Source organism: Ictidomys tridecemlineatus, chromosome 4 (assembly GCF_052094955.1).
Source record: "Ictidomys tridecemlineatus isolate mIctTri1 chromosome 4, mIctTri1.hap1, whole genome shotgun sequence".
Lineage (NCBI taxonomy): Eukaryota > Metazoa > Chordata > Mammalia > Rodentia > Sciuridae > Ictidomys > Ictidomys tridecemlineatus.
In genome coordinates this window covers 85,557,665-85,576,498 of record NC_135480.1, presented here as the reverse complement: position 1 = coordinate 85,576,498, position 18,834 = coordinate 85,557,665, and the positions used below count along the sequence as shown (strand labels likewise).

The following is an 18,834-nucleotide window of genomic DNA, read 5'->3' as shown; positions in this document are numbered from 1 at the left end:
TAATAATATCTTTCAATTTTTTTTACTGGAGTTTTAAAAGAATTATTATTTTCAGTTTGACATGACATAGAAGAAAGTAATTGTTTTAATCATATCTTTCCTACTTTTAATAACTCTTTATATATAAAAACATTTTATATTGAGTCAAAATTTCTTATTACTACTTGAAAATAAAAGTGTATAAACTTACGGCCCTGATGCTTTCAAAATGTCCACCTTCTTTCTCGAAATCAATAGGCTGTCCTTTTAGCGTCCAGTAGAAAGTGACATCCAAACTAGCATCATGAATTGCTTTGCAATTAAGGACTATACTTTCTCCAACAGTTAACTCTGTTCTTTTAGGAGTAAGTTCTATCCTTGTAGGTTCTATGGAAGCAAAAATATATTAATTAAAATAATCAACAGGGTTTTCCCCATGCAGCCTGTATCATTTTGAATAGCAGGAAAAAACTTATATAAGGATTCTATACAAATACAACTGCTCCAGATACATACACCAAATTTTTCAGTGAAATCTTAGCTTTTAGGAAGCTAGGATATTTTCTTATGCTTTTGTAGATGACTAATGAATTTGGAGTCCCTGGATTTAGGAAAAAACAAACAAAAAATGACAAGACACTACAAGAAACAACAAAACTAGAAGCAACATTTGGCATCCTGGAAGAAGCATTAGAAAAGAGAAGCTGCAGTCTCTCTGAGCAACTTAAAGGATCATCAAGTACATAAAAGGATCAAAAATGATAAGTAACAGGGCTGGGGTTGTGGCTCAGTGGCAGTAGAGCACTTGCCTGGCATATGTGAGACACTAGGTTCAATTCTCAGCACCCCATATAATTAAATAAACAAGTCCATGGACAACTTATAAATTAAAAAATGCTCCTTATCTCAGAAGGAAGAATTGCAGGGATGTTTGTGCCTTAAAGGCTCCTAGAGGCTATAAGGCAAAAGAAAGAACCTCCCTCCAAATTACTATCTCAGTAGGGATAAAAATATTATTCTACTACTATACTACTTATACTTACTTTTCATTCCAAAAAACTCTCTGAATAGAAAAGAGTAGGAAGGTACCTTCTGCATGATTATAAAATTTCACTTTGAATAGATTATGGTTGGTATAATTAAAGGCAAAAACACTGAATGAAATGTTTTTGGAGGAAAAAAAATGTTTAACTACATGGTTTGGTTAAATTTTGAAAATGACACATTTTTTTTTACTGGGATTACAGTAACTAATACAGCTATGCATCTAAGGGTGAAATGAGTAATTAAGTGACTGCAATGTGACATGTTTTAAATGAAGTAGAGGGTAATGTAGACACAATTTTGATTTTTTTACTAATTAGATTCATGGGTATAGATGCCACAAGAAATATGACATGTTGATTAATAATTAGCTTGATTTTCCTACTCTACCTCTATTGTTCACAAGAATACAGTCTGAGAAAGCACTACTCCTCATCACCTATCACTTTCTTTAATATCCAAAGACCTGAGTAGCTCCTGAGAAGAAAATGAAATTCTAAAACAGGAATTCCACTATAACTATTAGCATTTTAGAGCTCAAATATTCTGTGTGGCATTCCAAGTTCTGGCTTTATTGAAGAAGTCAGATAAACATAATATACTGTAGTCAGAATTTTGTGGAAATTGAAGTATTCTGAATCACTAAATATCCCATTTAACTCATGATTTACAAAACCCATTATTATGATCATGAAAGTCTGTGGGATGGGAAGAGTGGTACACTATAATCCCAGAGGTTTGGGAAGATGAGGCAGGAGGATCATGAATTTAAAGCCAGTCTGAGCAATTTAGCAAGGCCCTAAACAACTTAGCAAGATCCTGTCTCTAAATAAAATATAAAAAGAGGTGGAGATGTGGCTTACCCTGGGTTCAATCCCCATTCCCCTCCTTAACCTCTCCACCAAAAATGGTCTGTGGACCCAGCATTACCTCATTATGAAAAGAACAAAACTGATTAGCACACAGAATAAGACATATGACTGGAAGATTGGGTTGGATCCCAGTAACATATATAATATAAATGAAAACATATTTTAAATTATGTTCTCTCCTACACTTAATGTTTGCCTTCCTTCCAAGCTGTCATAGTGCTGGGTATTTTGATTACATTTGCATTTCTAAAGACACAGAAAAATTAACAGTTTTATTAGCACTAAATATGTTCACAATGTTGTAAATCATTACTGCCGTCCACAGAACTTTGTTCATTTTCCAAACCTAAAAAATGTCATATTTTATGGTCAAAGTTTGATTTGGTATATAATACATGCATAATGGAAAAAAAGTCAAGGATATAGTTCAGTTGTGAAAAATGTCTCTTTGCTTTGCTCCTAAGATATGAGATTATTCTTTTTACTACTAAACAATAACACATAGTCTCAAAACCATGTTCTTGTCTTGAAATCTAGTTGTATTAGAACCAGAGAACATACATATTAGAAATAATATGTATCATACTAAAAGTGTAAGTATATAAGAAATTCCATTGGTGCAAACCTCAATGAGCACCACTAGCACCAATTTATCTGATCTATACCCCTGGCTCTACTACTCATAGATATCCTCTTTTTGCTACTCCTCTGGGTCTAAATCCCCAGTTGATGTGGCAACAAAGGAATATTCCTGACTGATGTTAAAATTAGTTTTAGTACAGAAAAAATTTTTTCTTGTGGTGTTAAGGATGGAGCCCCAGGCCCAGTACACACCAGGCAAATGTTCTACTGAGCTATATCCCCAAACCAAGTGGAGGGAAATTTCCTTTATGTTGCTAGTGTTAATATTTTGAGACATTTCAAAAAAAAAAAGCCCATTACCTTATAAGTTTTGTTCAGAGCAAAATATTGAATTTTAACCAACAATGGGTTCTTTTTTGCTTGGTTTCCTAAATGATAGAAAGTGACGATTTGGGTGTGTTAATGCTGTTTGTAATATGGTTTAGAAGCAGGCATGTACACACTTAAGTGCAAACATACACAGGTGCATGTCATACTTATTTTCTTATATGGGCATGAAACTAGGCTTCTAAGATGTTAGCTACATTTTCTTACCTTTTACAGATACAGATGCTATTATTTCAGCAGAACCAAAGATGTTTTCCCCTCGGCAAACGTACTTCCCTTCATCTGACTTAGAAGCATTTAGTATCCGTAGGCTCCCGTCTGGAAGAATAGCTATTCTGAAAATTATTAAAAAAGGTTTTCTCCTGTTTTACCGCAAATCAACTAAATGATAAGAAATTCTGATGAAGTCTCAAAACACTTGTAAGGTGATAATAAATAAGATAAAGCATCCCTGTGAAAGTAAGCAGTGACAGTAGAAATGGTTTACCCTTTTAAGACTTTATGCAATAAAGCCACTGAATATCTTCTAATATTCAAAAGAGGTAGGGAGGTACAGGTTATGTTTCTTTTGACAGTTTTTGACAGTTAATTTTAAAACTTGTAGAAAAAGGTGACCCTGAATTTGGTTATAACAACTTGTTCCTAGGATATCACCTAGCAATATTTTAATATTAAGCTTGGGTATTTTACCTCAAACCAAAAATGACCTCCAAAATCAAATATAAAAAGAAATAGCATAAAACATAGAGGAGGACAAGTACAGAACATAAAATTAATTGTATACAGCCAGGAGATGATTTATGGTGGTTTCTCTGTATTGCCAAAGGTACAGCAAGGGTATGAAAGTGCAACCTGGTAACTCAGCTGCGCACACCGCACTTTTTAAACTTAAGAACATGATATCCGAGTTTGCATTTGGTCTCTTTAAAGACCTTTGTTAAAAATGGACCTTCACTTTTATATAAAGGTGAAAAATTAAAGCATTATTAAAAATTTTTAGAAGTTCCATGAAAATGAGGCTGACATTTGGAATTACCACATCCTCCTGTGTATTTATCATTTTAGGAATTTATAGATTTCAAATTTAATTAGTACTTAGGTCCTTTTCTCCTTTCTGTGCTCTTGAAGTGTAACCCATTATTTCACCAGTATATCAGCCTACAAAAGTGAACTGAAACAGAACAGAAGAAACTGTTGTGGTTTTAGTTGACATATCATTGGAGTTTGGACTGACTTCTTTTAGAAAAGAGGGAAAAATAGGCTGTGCTGCATGGGGTAAGAACCAGTGATCCTTCTGAATGTGAAATACTAAAATTGAATCCTCCTGTTCCGGAGAACAGTTTATTACATAGCAATATGATATTAAACCAATAAAGATTCCAAAATAATGTCTTAATCTGTTCAGTCAAGATTTTTGATACTATTTTAAAGTGTACATTCAGTCTTGCTAATGTCTCAGACCTCATGGTTATTTACAATATTGAACTTCATACAATTGATATTAAATTGTAGATTGTTGAAATATTGTTTATGAATGTATGCTTACATATTGCCATTAATAAAGATAATGAAAAAACATCATATGGTTTTCATTATGGATCTAATTTGATTTGCAATATGTAAGAAGAAAAACAAATTTAGAAACAAATCAGAGTAGAAAGAGAAAAGTTGATTTTGTAGTTTATATCTAAGATTATCTGGAGACATTTGGAAAATAATGCTTCTAATATATATAATATGTAGACATATTATATATATATATAATCCATTCAAGATGGTCAATGAAAATTTCCGTTCTTATTTTTTTCTATAAAAATGTCATTCTGTGAACTTATTCCATTTCAAACTTAATGGTAAACATTCTACCAGAGATATATTTGAAAGCAAAACTTACATTCATTGTAAAGAATTCTTCTTGTGAAAATTATAGACTTTGAATTTACCTAAATACTATAATTTTTGCTGATTATTAGTATTTTGAAAATATTCTGGATTTTACCAACTGGAGTAAATTATAATATAGTAGGAAAGAAATTTGGCTTAAATATTCACCTGCTTCAAAGAAATAGATGTGTCTTGGACACTGGCAATATTTCAGCTCTTGGTTTAAGATGAATGCGTTTTCACAGACAAGAGGCAGCATATTAAATTCTCCTTTTGTAGATAGTTTACCAACTCCCAGGTCTGTACGTTAGACTACTAATCCACTTGAAGGGATGAAGAATTTTGAATATCATAATGTTTATCTGTCAGGTAACAGTGTCCTTTACTCAAAATCCTGTCTTCTGATTCAAATTGCAAATCTTTATCAGATGAACTTTTTTTTTTAATCTTAGAAAAAGTAGATAATGAGTGTGATTTACATTATAATGCTGGTTATTACACACATAATTACTTAGATAATTGAATGTTAAATTATTTCTCTCCTGGAGATTCCTAACCTTTTAATCTTCTCCCCTCTGCTGTCAGAATTTTTAAGATTTGGGGACTAATTCTTAGATTCATAGTAGGGTAGTAAGGGAGGGAGGAAGGGAAGGTTTTGTGGGGTAAGGAGAGAATTTAAAAGTCATGCTTACTATATTCTAGATTCTAGACTTGGTGTTAATTTCTGCCTAGATTTGGAGTTGTCTTGGTTCTCACCTTGCCACTAGTTCCTGACACTCTGTCTTGTTAATTCGTCTGGGACATTATGGTGCTTAACTCACCTCACATGTGTTCATTTTTAACCCCTTGACACATATCTCTATTTCCAAATTTCAGGGCCACTTCCTGGACACTTCATTGGCTTCCCTATCAGACACCCCACAACTTGGTATAGACCTTTCTAAGTAGACTGCCTCAGAATACCAACTGTTTACCTTCTGCCATATTACTTAGTGATCATGCTTTGACTTTCAGTTTTATAAAGATAAAAGAAAGAAATCTGAGACATGAAAATGCAGAATTGCACATAGTAATGGGTACCATGTAATGTTTTGATATGTATTTCATAATTATCTTTCATTTTTAAACAACAGGAATTTATTTTCTCAATTTGACAGGCTAAAATGTCCAAGATCAGATGCCAGCATGGTTGACCTCTGGTGTGGGCTCTCTTGCTGGTTTGTAGACTGCTACTTTCCTACTGTGTGCTCATACAACTTTCCCATGGTGCATGTGGTAGAGAGAGATCTCTTCCTCTTCTAAGGTCACCTATCCTACCCTATGATGTTATTCAACCTTAATTTCCTCTTAAAAACCCTCACTGTTGGGAGCCACAAATGAATTGTGGGCTTGTCTGAGTCATCTCTAAGCAGAGGTGTGCCCTTTGGAGAAGTCTTAGGGTCATGTCACCCATATGAGACTGCTTCATTGCCTTGGCAATGTCCTGCTCAGAGAGAATTCTGTGATACGGTGAAATTCATTGGTTCAAATGCAACTTCACAGGGAGTGGAAAGAGATATCAGTGTGCCCAAGTAATCTTGAGGAGCCAGCTGCCTGGAGGAGGAAGAATTATTGTGCAAGTGATACGTCCTCAAGCGGGCCAACTTCCCCACAATCTCATGCTTCTTGTTTATCTTAAAGAACACTTCCTCAGGATGAATTCCTTTGGTATGTTTCAGTATAAATCATTTGTCTTTTTCACTCCTAAAGCCCCTGCTTTAACTAATTTCTTAATACTCTTTTTTTCAGACTTTTATTTCCAGCCAGCCTACCCCTTCATTTGATTTACTTTTTCCCTTCCCATGCAAGACACGTGAGCCCTCACAGCAGTGTATTAATACTGATAGTAGAGCTTCTACACATGCATTTGGTGGGGGACACAATTTTGTTCATAGCACCTCATCAACCTGCTCCCCCATTCCCAGGTTAAGTTAGGGATCAATTCTTCCTTAGCATATTGCCCTCATTAGGGAGTCAAGGAATACTCAGCCTACTCTTTTTTCATATCTCTGATCTTCTGGTGCCTCCTATTGTACCATCAGTGGGGCAAGGGAACCCACTGATTGAGTTCTCAGGAGCCAGCCTCATGGGACATAATATAGCCTTCAGAAGGATGGAAAAAGAATTTGTAGTGGAGAGAAGATGCTTGATCAAGGCATGCCACAATAGGTTTTTTTTTTTAATATTTTAGTTTTAGGTGGGCACAATATCTTTGTTTTATTTTTATGTGGTGCTGAGGATGGAATCCAGTGCCTCATGCATGCTAGACAAGCACTCTACCACTGAACCACAACCCCAGCCCCACAATATTTGTTTAAAGATAAAAATTAATTCTTGGGACTTGTGAAAGTCTTGAGTGGAACTTATAACTTAGCTGATCCAACCTCATTTCAAATATTCAAGAACTAAAACCCAAGAAAGTTAAAATGACTTGGTTAGGCTCATCAGTTATTAATAAGAAATATAATTTGTGGGTGATTTCCCCTGTGTCACTCACCAGTGTTTATTTAGGATAGTTTCTATTGCTGCATAACAAATTACTCAAACTTGGTAAGTTAAAACAATACCTAATAATTAACTGAACATCCATTCATTTCTTCAGAATGTTGAATGTCTCAAAACACTTTATCCAGGTGTGGCCTGGGTAAAGTTTTACCTGGATGCTCTGGGAAAAAAGTCTTCTTTAAAGAGCTCATTCTTGTTTTGGAAAGAAATCATTGTGTTTTTATTATTATTATTATTTAAATTTTTTGTGGGCTGTAGGGTGGGAGCTGTTTTCAGCTTCTAGATGTTGCTTGTGTTCCTTGGCATACGTATTCATCTGCCAGATTAGGTTTCTTTCTGATATCACAGTGCATGTATCATGGGATGATTAATAATTAGTACCATAAGCTTTAAAAGTACAGAAGGTTGAGTTTGAAACAGTGCCATTGACTAGTGGGTGTGTAATGTTAATCAAAATTATTTAATCTCTTTCCTTAAATGTAAAACAGTTATACCTAACTAGTTTAGAGAGAGATTCCTCTTATAAGGTCACTTTAAAAATAATAACTAGATAATATATGCAAAGTGTTATATTTTAGTGGTTATGGTAAACATAATCTAAAATTTATTTAAAAAATAAATATGTGATAAATGTTAAAAGTGAAGATGAAGACTGCCAAGAATTTTTTTTAACTCATATACCTGAAATATTTATGTAGTAGGTAAGTTTTTTTCTTGGGGAGTAACATTTACATTAAGAATAGAAGGGGCATTTGTTTGAGCTCATCCTTTTGTGTGGAAAAGCAGAGGCAATACCATTTGCAAAGGCTGAGGTCAGTTGAAATGACCATGAGGTCCTGAAGAGCCAAATGGTCAGCTGAAAGAGCAGCAGGGAGTAGCATAGGTAAGAATGGAGAGAGAGTCAGGGCAAGATCGGGTCAGGCCTCATATATTGTGAGTGTCATCTGAAGCTTCCAAACATTTGAACAGCTTTATTGAGTTATCATAAGCATGTAAATACACCTGTTTAAAGTCTATGCTTTGAAAAGCTTTTGTATGTGGATGGTAAGTCAAAGCCATCATTACAGTTAAGATAGTGAATATATAAATAACCCATAAAAGTATCTGTGCTCCTTCACATGCTCTTGTCCAGTCCTCTTTTACCCTATTCCCATCACCAAATAACCACGATCATAGTTAGATTGCATTTTCTAGACTTTTATATAAATTAAATGATACATTATATGTTATATTACCTTATATATTAGCTTATTTCACTCATCCTAAGTTAAGATTTATCTAAATGACTACAATTGCCTATTCATTTATTTTTGTTGCTTACTAGTATTCCAATGTATATATGTAATACAATTTATTGATCTATTCACCTATTGATGGGTATTTATTTGCTTTCAGTTCAGGTCTATTTACAAATAAAGTGTTCCTGAACATTGATGTCTGAGTCTTCTTTGGATCTATTCCTTTATTTCCTTTGGCTAAATACTTGGATCTGTAAAGACTATATCCTCTGGTTATGTTCATGTTTTCTTTGAAGCTGCTACTGTGATTTTATCAAATGATGACACCACTTTACATTCTTAGCAGCACCAGTATCAGAGAAATCCTAAAGCATTTTTCATGGTCAGTCTTTGAGTTCTAATAATAAGTAGGTAATGGGATCTCTTTGTGATTTTAGGCTGTATTTTCTTAGTGATGAATATGTGCAGTGTCTTTTCATGTGCTGATTTTCCATCTGTAAGTCTTCCTTTGTGAAGTGATTATTCAAATATCAATTTTTAAAGAATTATTTCTTATTTTTGAAGTTTGGGAGTTCTCTAATACTCTTAAAAAGAACTCCATTGTCAGACATATGATATGCAAATATACCAGTTTACGCCATCTCTTGGAATTTTTTCAACAGCAGAAATTCCTAATGTCAGTGAAGTTCAATTTATTAATTTTATTTCATGCATTGTGCTTTTGTTATGTTAAGAAATCTTTTGCCTGAAGTTACAATCTTTGTGTGTTTTCTTATATAAATTTTATAGTTTGTTTATGTCTGATACACTTGAGCTATTTTTGTTTATGGTATGAGATATGGGTATTTATTCATTTTTCATGTGGCTGTCCAATTGTACCATATTGTGATTTTGAATAGATTATTGATATGGACTAAATGTTGATGTTCCCCTAGATCACATGATAATACCATAATCCCTAATACCGTGGCTTTTGGAGATGTGGCCTTTTGGTAATAATTAGGGCATGTGGGCTGCATTACATGGATGGGAATGTCTTTAGATCCTGTGGGATAAGCACTTTTGGGGCCAAGGCTTTTGGTATTGGCATCCATGGTCCTGGAGCTGAAGGTCACAAGTGAAACCTTTTCCTGGTCCTAAGACAAAAGTGCCAGTTATTCTGGGCCTTTGTGTACCAATGGCTACAGTCCTAAGCCCATGGAGTAGGAGAAGTTTTTCCTTAATTCCAGTGAGACAGTGTAATGGGAATTGGGTTCTTGTCTCTGACAACCTCTGGTCCTAAAGCTGTAGAACACTTAGCAACCTGTCTTCACCTTTGTGAAACTTGCATAGGACCAAGGCTTTTGGTGGTATTAGGGAAATGACTGTTGGTCCCTAAGGTAGGGTGACATCTATAAATAACTGTTGTAGCAGCTTGGGTCCTAGAGGCAGGAGAGTTCCAATGTGAGTTCCTTCTTTGGAGCAAAGTAATCACTCTTAGATCACCTAGCTTGCCAAAATGGATTTAAAATCCTATAAGGATGGGTATTATTCTGTAGTTAGGACTGCTAGTATGCTGCAGTAAAGGGGGTTGCTGTTACTTTTCTGCTTATCTTTACCCAACAAGGTGGAGTATGCCCTAGCCAGGGAACTAGGTTTGAAATTGTTTTATTCTATTCTCTAGGTTGCCTTTCTGACTTTCCATCACTTTTTGGCTGATATCCAAATTCTTCCCTCAATCATTCTCCTCTATAGTTTTTCCTTTTTCATCCTGGTTCTCTGTGGCAGAGTTCATACACAGGACATCTGTTTTAGTCAGTCATTTTGTGGCTGCAAATTAAAGACCTGCCCAGAACAACTTTAGAGGAGGAAAAGTTCATTTGGTGGCTCAGTTTCAGAGGTTCATAAACAGTAGACTCCACTCCTTGGGGCTCAAAGTGAGGCTGAACATCATGGCAGAAAAGTGTGGCAGAAGGAAGCAGTTCACATGATGATCAGACAGTAGATAGAAAGATCTCCACTTGCCAGATACAAATATATACCCCAAAGCCATGCCCCCAATGCCACACCCCACCTGACTTCAGTTACCCCTCAGTTAACCCAATCAGTGAATTAATTCCCCGATGGATTAAGACTCTCACAACCTAATCTCTTCTCCTCTGTACCTTCTTGCATTGTCTCACAGGTAAGCTTTTGGGGAACAAAAAATGGTCTCTCATCCAGACCATAACAATATCTATTTTTGGTCATCTTGAATATCTCTGCATGAATGATCCACTATCACCAGCAGGCATTGTATGTCACTTATTTCTCTCTCTTTTTTTTTTTATCAGCCATTCTCATAAGGTGTACATTTACTGTAGTATGTTTAATTTGTATTTTCTTGACTGTTAATGATGTTGAACAACTTTTCATGTAGTTAATTTCTGTTAATATTCTCTTTGGTGAAATAGCTTTTTATATTTTGATAGTTTATTTTTTGCCTGTGTATGGAGGCTTTTATATAGCATATTCTAGATATTTATCATAGAACTAGAGTTTTTAATTTTGGGTAGAGAGAGAAGATGGGAGGGGAGGGGAGAGGGGATAGGAAAGGTAGCAGAATACAACAATTACTAATTGGGCATTATGTAAAATTGTGGATGTGTAACCGACGTGATTCTGCAATCTGCATTTGGGGTAAAATTGGGAGTTCATAACCCACTTCAATCTAATGTATGAAATATGATATGTCAAGAGCTTTGTAATGTTGTGAACAACCAATAAAAAAAATAAATATAAAAAAAAGAAAAAGCCTAATCTATCAATGTATCTTCCACACATAGTAAACATTCTCAAACTTTATCAAAAGTACTGACTATTAGATCATTAATATGTCCTCCTATATTTTCAAATTCTTTCATGGAGTGCATTTTGGTTCTACATAATAGTTGGACTTATTTGAACATAAATCACGGAACTTAATTTGCTCCACTTAAGTACCTGGTGCCTCCTCTTTCCCTCCTCTTCTATTCTATTGGCTATATATATTTCAGTTTTTAATTGGTGCTTTTTAGACATACATAAAGGTAAAATTCACTATGGTATATTGAAACATGTAGATAGTATAGTATTGTCAAATGCATTCTGCATTTCCTCATTGTTTCTGTCCATCCTCTTTCTCAATCTCCTTCTACACCACTGATATTTTCTACATCTCCTAAAATTTGCCCCCCACCCTTTTACAGTACTTTGTTCTAGCTTTCATATGAGAAAAAATATTTGACCTTTGATTTTCTGAGTTTGGCTTATCTCACTTAGCATGATGGTTGCCACTTGTAGTGCTTCTGATAATATGGGCATTTTACCAACATTAATTCTGTCTATCCAAGAACATGGGAGAATGTTCTATCTTCTGAGGTCTTCTTAAATTTCTTTCTTTAGTGTTCTGTAGTTTTCATTTTAGAGGTCTTTCACTTCTCTTGTTAGATTGATTGCCAAGTATTGTGTGTATGGGAGCTATTATAAATAGGATAGTTTTCCTAATTTCTTCTTCAGCTGATTCACTGTTGGTGTATAGGAATGAAATTGATTTATGGGTGTTAATTTTGAATACTACTACTTTGTCGACTTATGAGTTCTGTAAGTTTTTTGTTGGCGATTTTTGGGACTCTTCAATCTAGGCTCATATCATCAGCAAAGAGATAGTTTGAGCTCTTCTTTTCCTATTTGTATCCATCTACTTTCTATTTTTGCCTAAGTGCTCTGGCTAGCGTTTAAAAGATTATGCTGAATAGAAGTGTTGAAAGAGGGCAGCCCTGTCTTTTTGGAGGAAAAAATGAAAGAATTTCCTCTATTTAGAATTATGTTGGCCTTGGGTTTGTCATATATAGCTTTTACAATGTTATGTTCCTTCTTTACCTAGTTTTTCTAGTGTTGTGAACATGAATGGATACTATATTTTGTCACAGGCTTTCTCTGCATCCATTGATATCATTTGATTCTTGTCTTTAATTCTATTACATTGATTGGTTTTCTGTATGTTGAAACAACCTTGCATCTCTGAGATAGTGTACCATGATCAAATGTGTTTTATCTTTTAAATGTGTATTTGTATGTGATTTCCTAATATTTTATTAAGAATTTTTGCATCTATGATAATCAAAAGATGTATCTTTGTCTATTTTGGTGTCAGGGTTGTTATGGTTTGGATGTGAGGTGTCCCCCAATAGCACATGTGTGAGACAAGGCAAGAAGGTTCAAAGGAGAAATGATTGGGTTGAGTGAATCAATCCCCCTGATGGGATTGACTGAGTGGTAACTGGAAGCAGGTGGGATGTGGCTGGAAAAAGAGGTTGATTGGGAGTGTGGAGTCTCTCTGTTTCCTGATCACCATGAAGGAAGCTGTTACCCTCTCCCACCATGATATTCAGCCTCACCTCAAGTCCTGAGGAAGGGAGCTAGTCTTCTATGGACTAAGGCCTCTGAAACCATAAACCCTCAAATAAACTTTTCTTCCTTACATTTGTTCTGGTCTGATCCTTTAGTCACAGCAGTAAAAAAGCTGACTAAATCAAGGGTGGTACTAGCTCCATAGAAGGTGTTTGTAAGAGTTCCCTCCTTTTCTACTTCATGGAATAATTTGAGGACGATTGGTGTCAGTTCTTCTTTAAAGGACTGTTAAAAGACTGGTAAAACTCGACAGAGAATCCATCCTATCCTAGGCTTTTCTTAGTTGGTAGGTTTTTGATGGTGTCTTCAATACTTGAAATTGATCTGTTTAAATTATCTATGACCTCCTGGTTCAATTTGGGTCTCTATCAATGTCTTCAAGATTTTCTCATTTATTATAGTATAAATTTTGAAAATAGTTTCTGGTTATCCTGTATTTCAATAGTAGCTGTGGTGATAGGAAATCACAAATCAACTATTTTGGTTAGTTTAGCTAAGTGTTTTTCTTTTCTGATTTTTAAAAAATTTCAATTTCATTGATTTTGGCTCTGATTTTAATTATTTCCTCTTTTCTCCTTATTTTGGTGTTGATTATTTCTTTTCTTAGGGCCTTGAGATATAATATTATTTATTTGATGACTTTCTATTCTTTTAATGAATGATCTTAATACTATGATCTTTCTTCTTAGAATTGCTTTCATAGTGTCCCAGAGATTTTGATGTGTAATATCATGATGAATTCTCACCACTAAGTATTTTTTTTATTTCACCTTCTGTGCATTCATCATTCCATAACATTTTATTTAGTCTCCAGGTGTTAAAGTTGGTTCTTTTTTATTTTATCATATCATTGATTTCTAATTTCATTCAATTGTTTGAAAGAATGCCAGGTATTCTCGCTCTTTTTTAATTTTTTTTTTTATTTGAAGCATTACTTTGTGGTCTAAGATGGGGTATATTTTAGAAAATGAGCAGTGTGCTGCTGAGAAAAAAAGTTTATTCAGTCACTGATGGATGAAATATTCTTCATATACCTATTAAATCTAAATTATTGTATAAGTTCTTTTTTTTTAGTTTAAAGAATCTATGCAGTGGTGAGAGAGGCATGTTAAAGTCACTCAGTGTTATTGTATTGTATTTAATTCATTCTTGAAATTGAGGGTTTGTTTGGACATACATACACCATTGTTTGGGGCATAAATATTTATGATTGTTATACCTTGTTGATGTGTAATTTGCTTAAGCACTATGAAATGTCCTTCTTTGTCTCTTCTCATTAACTTTGGCTTAAAGTCCACTTCATCTGATATGAGAATAGAAACCCCTGCTTGTTTATGAGATCCATGTGAATGATATATAATTTCCCATCCTTCCACCTTCAGTCTCTGGATTTCTTTGCCAATGAGATGAATCTTTTGGGGAAAGCATATGGTTGGGTCTTATTTTTTTAATCAAATATGTCAGCTCATGTCTTTGATGAATTTAGACCACTTATATTCAGTATTATTATTGAGAGATAATTTTTCTCATCATTTTAATTTTTTTCTAGTCTTTAATTTGAATTAGTTTCTCTGACTTAGTGTTGTTATAGTTTGGATGTGAGACCATGCAAGAGGGTTCAGAGGAGAAATGATCAAATTGTGAGAGCCTTAATGCAGTCAGTGAGTTAATACTCTGATGGGATTAACTGGTAGCTAAATGAGGAGGGGGCATGGCTTTGGGATATATATTTGTATCTGGTGAGTGAAATCTCTGTGCTTTCTGATCATGATGTGAGCTGCTTCCCTCTGCCACACTCTTTAGCCATAATGTTCAGCCTTACTCAGAGCCCAGAAAAATGGAGACAACTGTGTTTATACTGAGACTTCTGAAACCATGAGCCCTCAAATAAAGTTTTCCTCCTCTAAAACTTTTCTGGTCAGATCTTTTAATCACAGCAGTTTTTTTAAAAAAAATGACTAAAATACTATTCTTCTACAGTAGTTTTTCCTGCTAGTTATTTTCATTTATTAATTTCTTCATGAAGTATTTATTGAGTATGTTTTATAGTGTAGTCTATCTGGTTGTGAATTCTTTTAACTTGTTTATCATGGAAGGTTTTAATTTCATTTTCAATTCTGAAGCTTAATTTTGCTGCGTATGATATTCTTGGTTGGCATACATTTTCTTTCAGAGTGTGGTATTTATTTCTCTAAGACTTCATAGCTTTTGAGGTCAGGATTGAGAAAACAACTGATATTCAAGTTGGGTTTTATCTAAATGTGACACATAATTTTTCTCTATCAGCTTTTAGAATTTTCTTTATTATGTATGTAAGGAATTTTTATAATAATGTGCCTTGGGGTGGGTCTATTGTAATTTTGTATATTTGGAAACCTGCATGCTTTCTATATTTTATTTTCTATTTCATTGAAAAGATTATATATTCCTTTAGTTTGTATTTCAGAGCCTTCATCTATCCTGATAAATCTTAAATTTGGACTTTTCATGTTATCCCATATTTCTTGAATATTCTTTTCATGGTCTCTTCACATCTTTTCTCGATGGTCAACTTTGTTTTCAGGATTATATATTTTGTCTTCATTGACTAAAACTCTATATTCTAACTGGTCTAGTATTTTGGTGGTGCTTTCCATTAAATTTTTATTAAATTTTATTTCTGATGGATTCTTTTTCAGAATCTGATTCCTTTTTGAACTGACATTTCATTTCTTGTATTTTCTGTTTTCATTCCTTACGTTGTTGTTTACCTCATAGATCAGTTTAACTATGAACTTTCTAAATTCATTCTCTGACATTTTCTCCACTGTGTTGTTAATGGATTCTGTTATTGAGGAATTTGGGGTTGTTCCCTTGCTTTTTCATATTTTTGTCTGCCCATCTATCAGTATGAATCTGGGGCAGTACAGTTCCTATCCTATGAACTTATAGTGTCCTTGAATATTTCCAAAACACCATAATTTGGGGGGAGACAAATAATAACAACACCAATTCAAGTATATAGTATTACACTAACTGCTCGAGTTCCCACTATGACATCTACGATGTTAATTGGCACAGTAAATAGAAATACTTTGAAAAGCAGTTATCATAGATTGCAATTTCAAAAGGTGAACAGGGAAAATGCAGAAGGAGATGTATGATGTGATGATTATGAAGAAGTAGGAGAGACTATAGAAGTAAAAAATTTAAGGAAGCATGGAAATGAATACCATAGAATTTGACTTCTAGCAAAAGAAAGGGAAGGAAGAGAACCAAGAGATATAGACAAGTGAAAAACAACACAAACTAGAACCAAGATATACTAATCAAAAACTGGTAACCCTCAAAAGACAGTCATAAAAAATAACTACTTTCAAAAAGTTAGAAGTGAGAAAAAAGGGAAAATACACACACACATACAAAAATGTCTACAGTCTATTTAAAAAAAAAAAGGTTCTTGATTTAAAAAAATTGAGGAATTGTCGTGGTCAAAATTGTCAATGAGAATAGTTTTTGTTTTTTTTTTTGTCTGTTCCTAAATGTTTTTCTTACCATTTATTTTTCCTTGAGGTATCCCCTGCATATAAGAGTAGTGACTTCAGGCTGTCACATCATTTCTGTTTTTGTGTTGCTCATTAAATTGACAGCTGGAGGTCAAAAATTCTTGACTTCCTTTCTCAGCAGTATGAGGTAGAGTGGGGTTCTGTGAGAAGAGTTCGGAGCTTTTGAATGTGGGGTTTAGGTCTAGTTAGGCTCCAGGTGTTTGTTGAATGGTGATTGGTCTGAAGACTTTAAATCATTGCACCTCCCAGGTCCAGAAGCTGCCCATCCATGTTGGGAGACTGCATGCCAGAAGTTTCCCTTTGGCCCTTTGCCACATGAGAGGAACCAATCTTTTACTCCCTCTTCCACCTAAGGATCACACTATTCACCCTCCTCAGCTCAGTCCTCAAGCAAACAGTCATAGCTACATCTTTTTCAAATTGTCCAGCTGATCCTACAAGCCTCAAAGTGGGCAGGGATAGGGGGAGACCAGACTCTCTCTGGTCACTATTGAATCCTATTCCCCTGGTCTCCTAGGACCACTGAGTTGTGTGGTAGGTGTCTGCTAGGTCTGGGCTCCTGGACTTGCTCCCACAGCTGCTGCCTTCCATAGTGAGGTAGCAATATGGGGCCTGCCTTGGCTCTCTACAAACAACTGGGAAATACTACTAGGATATAGTGTGATACACCCTCTGGTTAAGTTTGGCAGTGACTGTTATCTGTGATTTTTTGGTATCAAGATACACCACACTACCACTTGAAATGCAAATTCCCTTATACTCCATGCTTTGCCTGTGGTGGATCATCTCTTGCCAGTGGTGGGATTTCTTCTTATTGTATCCAAACTTCTGGATCCCCAAGCTGTTCTGAGAGTCAAGTATTAAATGCCAGTAAAATCCCTCTTTCACCCACCTTACTGAGATGCTGTTTATTTGCTTTCTTGGTCTCATGCCATGAAGCAGCTTAAAAAGCAAACTCCTCCATCTTCCAAGCATCCAATTTCATTCTTCTTTATGGCTGAATAAAATTCCATTGTGTACATATACCACACTTTCTTAAACCATTCGCCTATTTTTTGGGCACCTGGGCAGGTTCCATAATTTGGCTATTGTGTGTTGTGGTGCTGTAAACATGGATGTGGCTATGTCACTAAAGGATGTTTATTTTAGTTGTTTTATATATATATATAAAGAAATGGGATACCTGGGTCATATGATGGTTCCATTCCTAGTTTTATCTTCCTCCTGTATTTTTAAGAAAACTCTTATTACATACCTTTTTTTTTTTTTCCTGATCCACTTTGAGGTTCAATTTTGCACGAGATTTGGGTTAATTTTTTTTTGGGGGGGAGCAGATTTTGAATTGCTCCAGCATCATTTTCTTCCATTGAATTGCTCTTTAACTTTGTCCAAATTAACTTGCCATGGTCTATCTTATGATCTAAAGTCTACTGCTTAATCAAAACACTTTAAGAATTATATATATTTATAAACAATAATTTTTCTTTATTCTTTTTTATCAAGATTGTTTTGATTAAAAAATTTCATCTGGGATGTAAGAACTATTGTCTATTATTTTCTTTTACTTTTTGGTCTGGGCATCAGAATGAGGATGACCTTACATAGAGAAATGGGTAGTATCTCCAGAAGAGTGTTCATAAATTTGGGATTATTTCTTCCTTAAATGTTTGGTAAAATTCTCTAGTAAAACATTCAGGACTGGGGTTTTCATTGTGGGGAGGTTTTAATCTATAAATTCAATTTTTAAATTTTAATTTTTAAAATTTGTTCTAATTAGTCATATATGATAGCAAAGTGCATTTTGATTCATTGTACGCAAATAGAGCACAACTTTACATCTTGTACAACCAGAGAAATTAAAAGTCACACCACATGTGCAGTCATACTTGTACCTAGGGTAATGATGTTAATCTCATTCAAACATCTTTTTTACCCCCATGCCCCCCACTTTGCCTAACCAAAGTTACTCCATTTATGCCTCCCCACTCCCACTACAGTTCAGCATCTACTTATCAGAGAGCATCTGGCCCTAGGGTTTTTTGGGATTGGCTTACTTTGCTTAGTAAAATAACTCCATCTATTTACCTGCAAATGCCATAATTTTATTCTCTTTTAATCTTGAGTAATATTACATTGTATATATGTACCAGAGTTTCTTTTTCCATTCATCTATTAAAGGGCACCTAGACCATAATAGCCAAAGCAATCCTTAGCAAGAAGAGTAAAGCAGGAGGCACCACAATACCAGACCATAAATTGTACAAAGCTATGGTAACAAAATTGGAATGGTATTGGCACCAAAACAGACATGTAAACCAATGATAGAGAATAGAAGACACAGAGACAAAC

General features: G+C 34.7%; 1 protein-coding gene and 1 long non-coding RNA gene across 4 annotated transcripts in view; one reads left to right on the top strand and one right to left on the bottom strand.

Annotated features, from left to right (window-relative positions):
- Cntn5 (contactin 5) overlaps positions 1-18,834 on the bottom strand; it is a 1,189,809-nt gene that overhangs the window by 125,868 nt on the left and 1,045,107 nt on the right. For all 3 annotated transcript variants that reach the window (XM_078046906.1, XM_040285131.2, XM_078046907.1), the window contains 2 exons: positions 3,072-3,199; positions 191-366 (listed from right to left, as the gene is read on the bottom strand). In XM_078046906.1, the coding sequence (XP_077903032.1) occupies positions 191-366; positions 3,072-3,199 (304 nt within the window). The remainder of the gene's footprint in view (positions 1-190; positions 367-3,071; positions 3,200-18,834) is intronic.
- The window catches only part of LOC144377170 (uncharacterized), a 227,194-nt gene that overhangs the window by 162,744 nt on the left and 45,616 nt on the right, over positions 1-18,834 (top strand). The gene's annotated exons all lie outside the window — the stretch shown is intronic.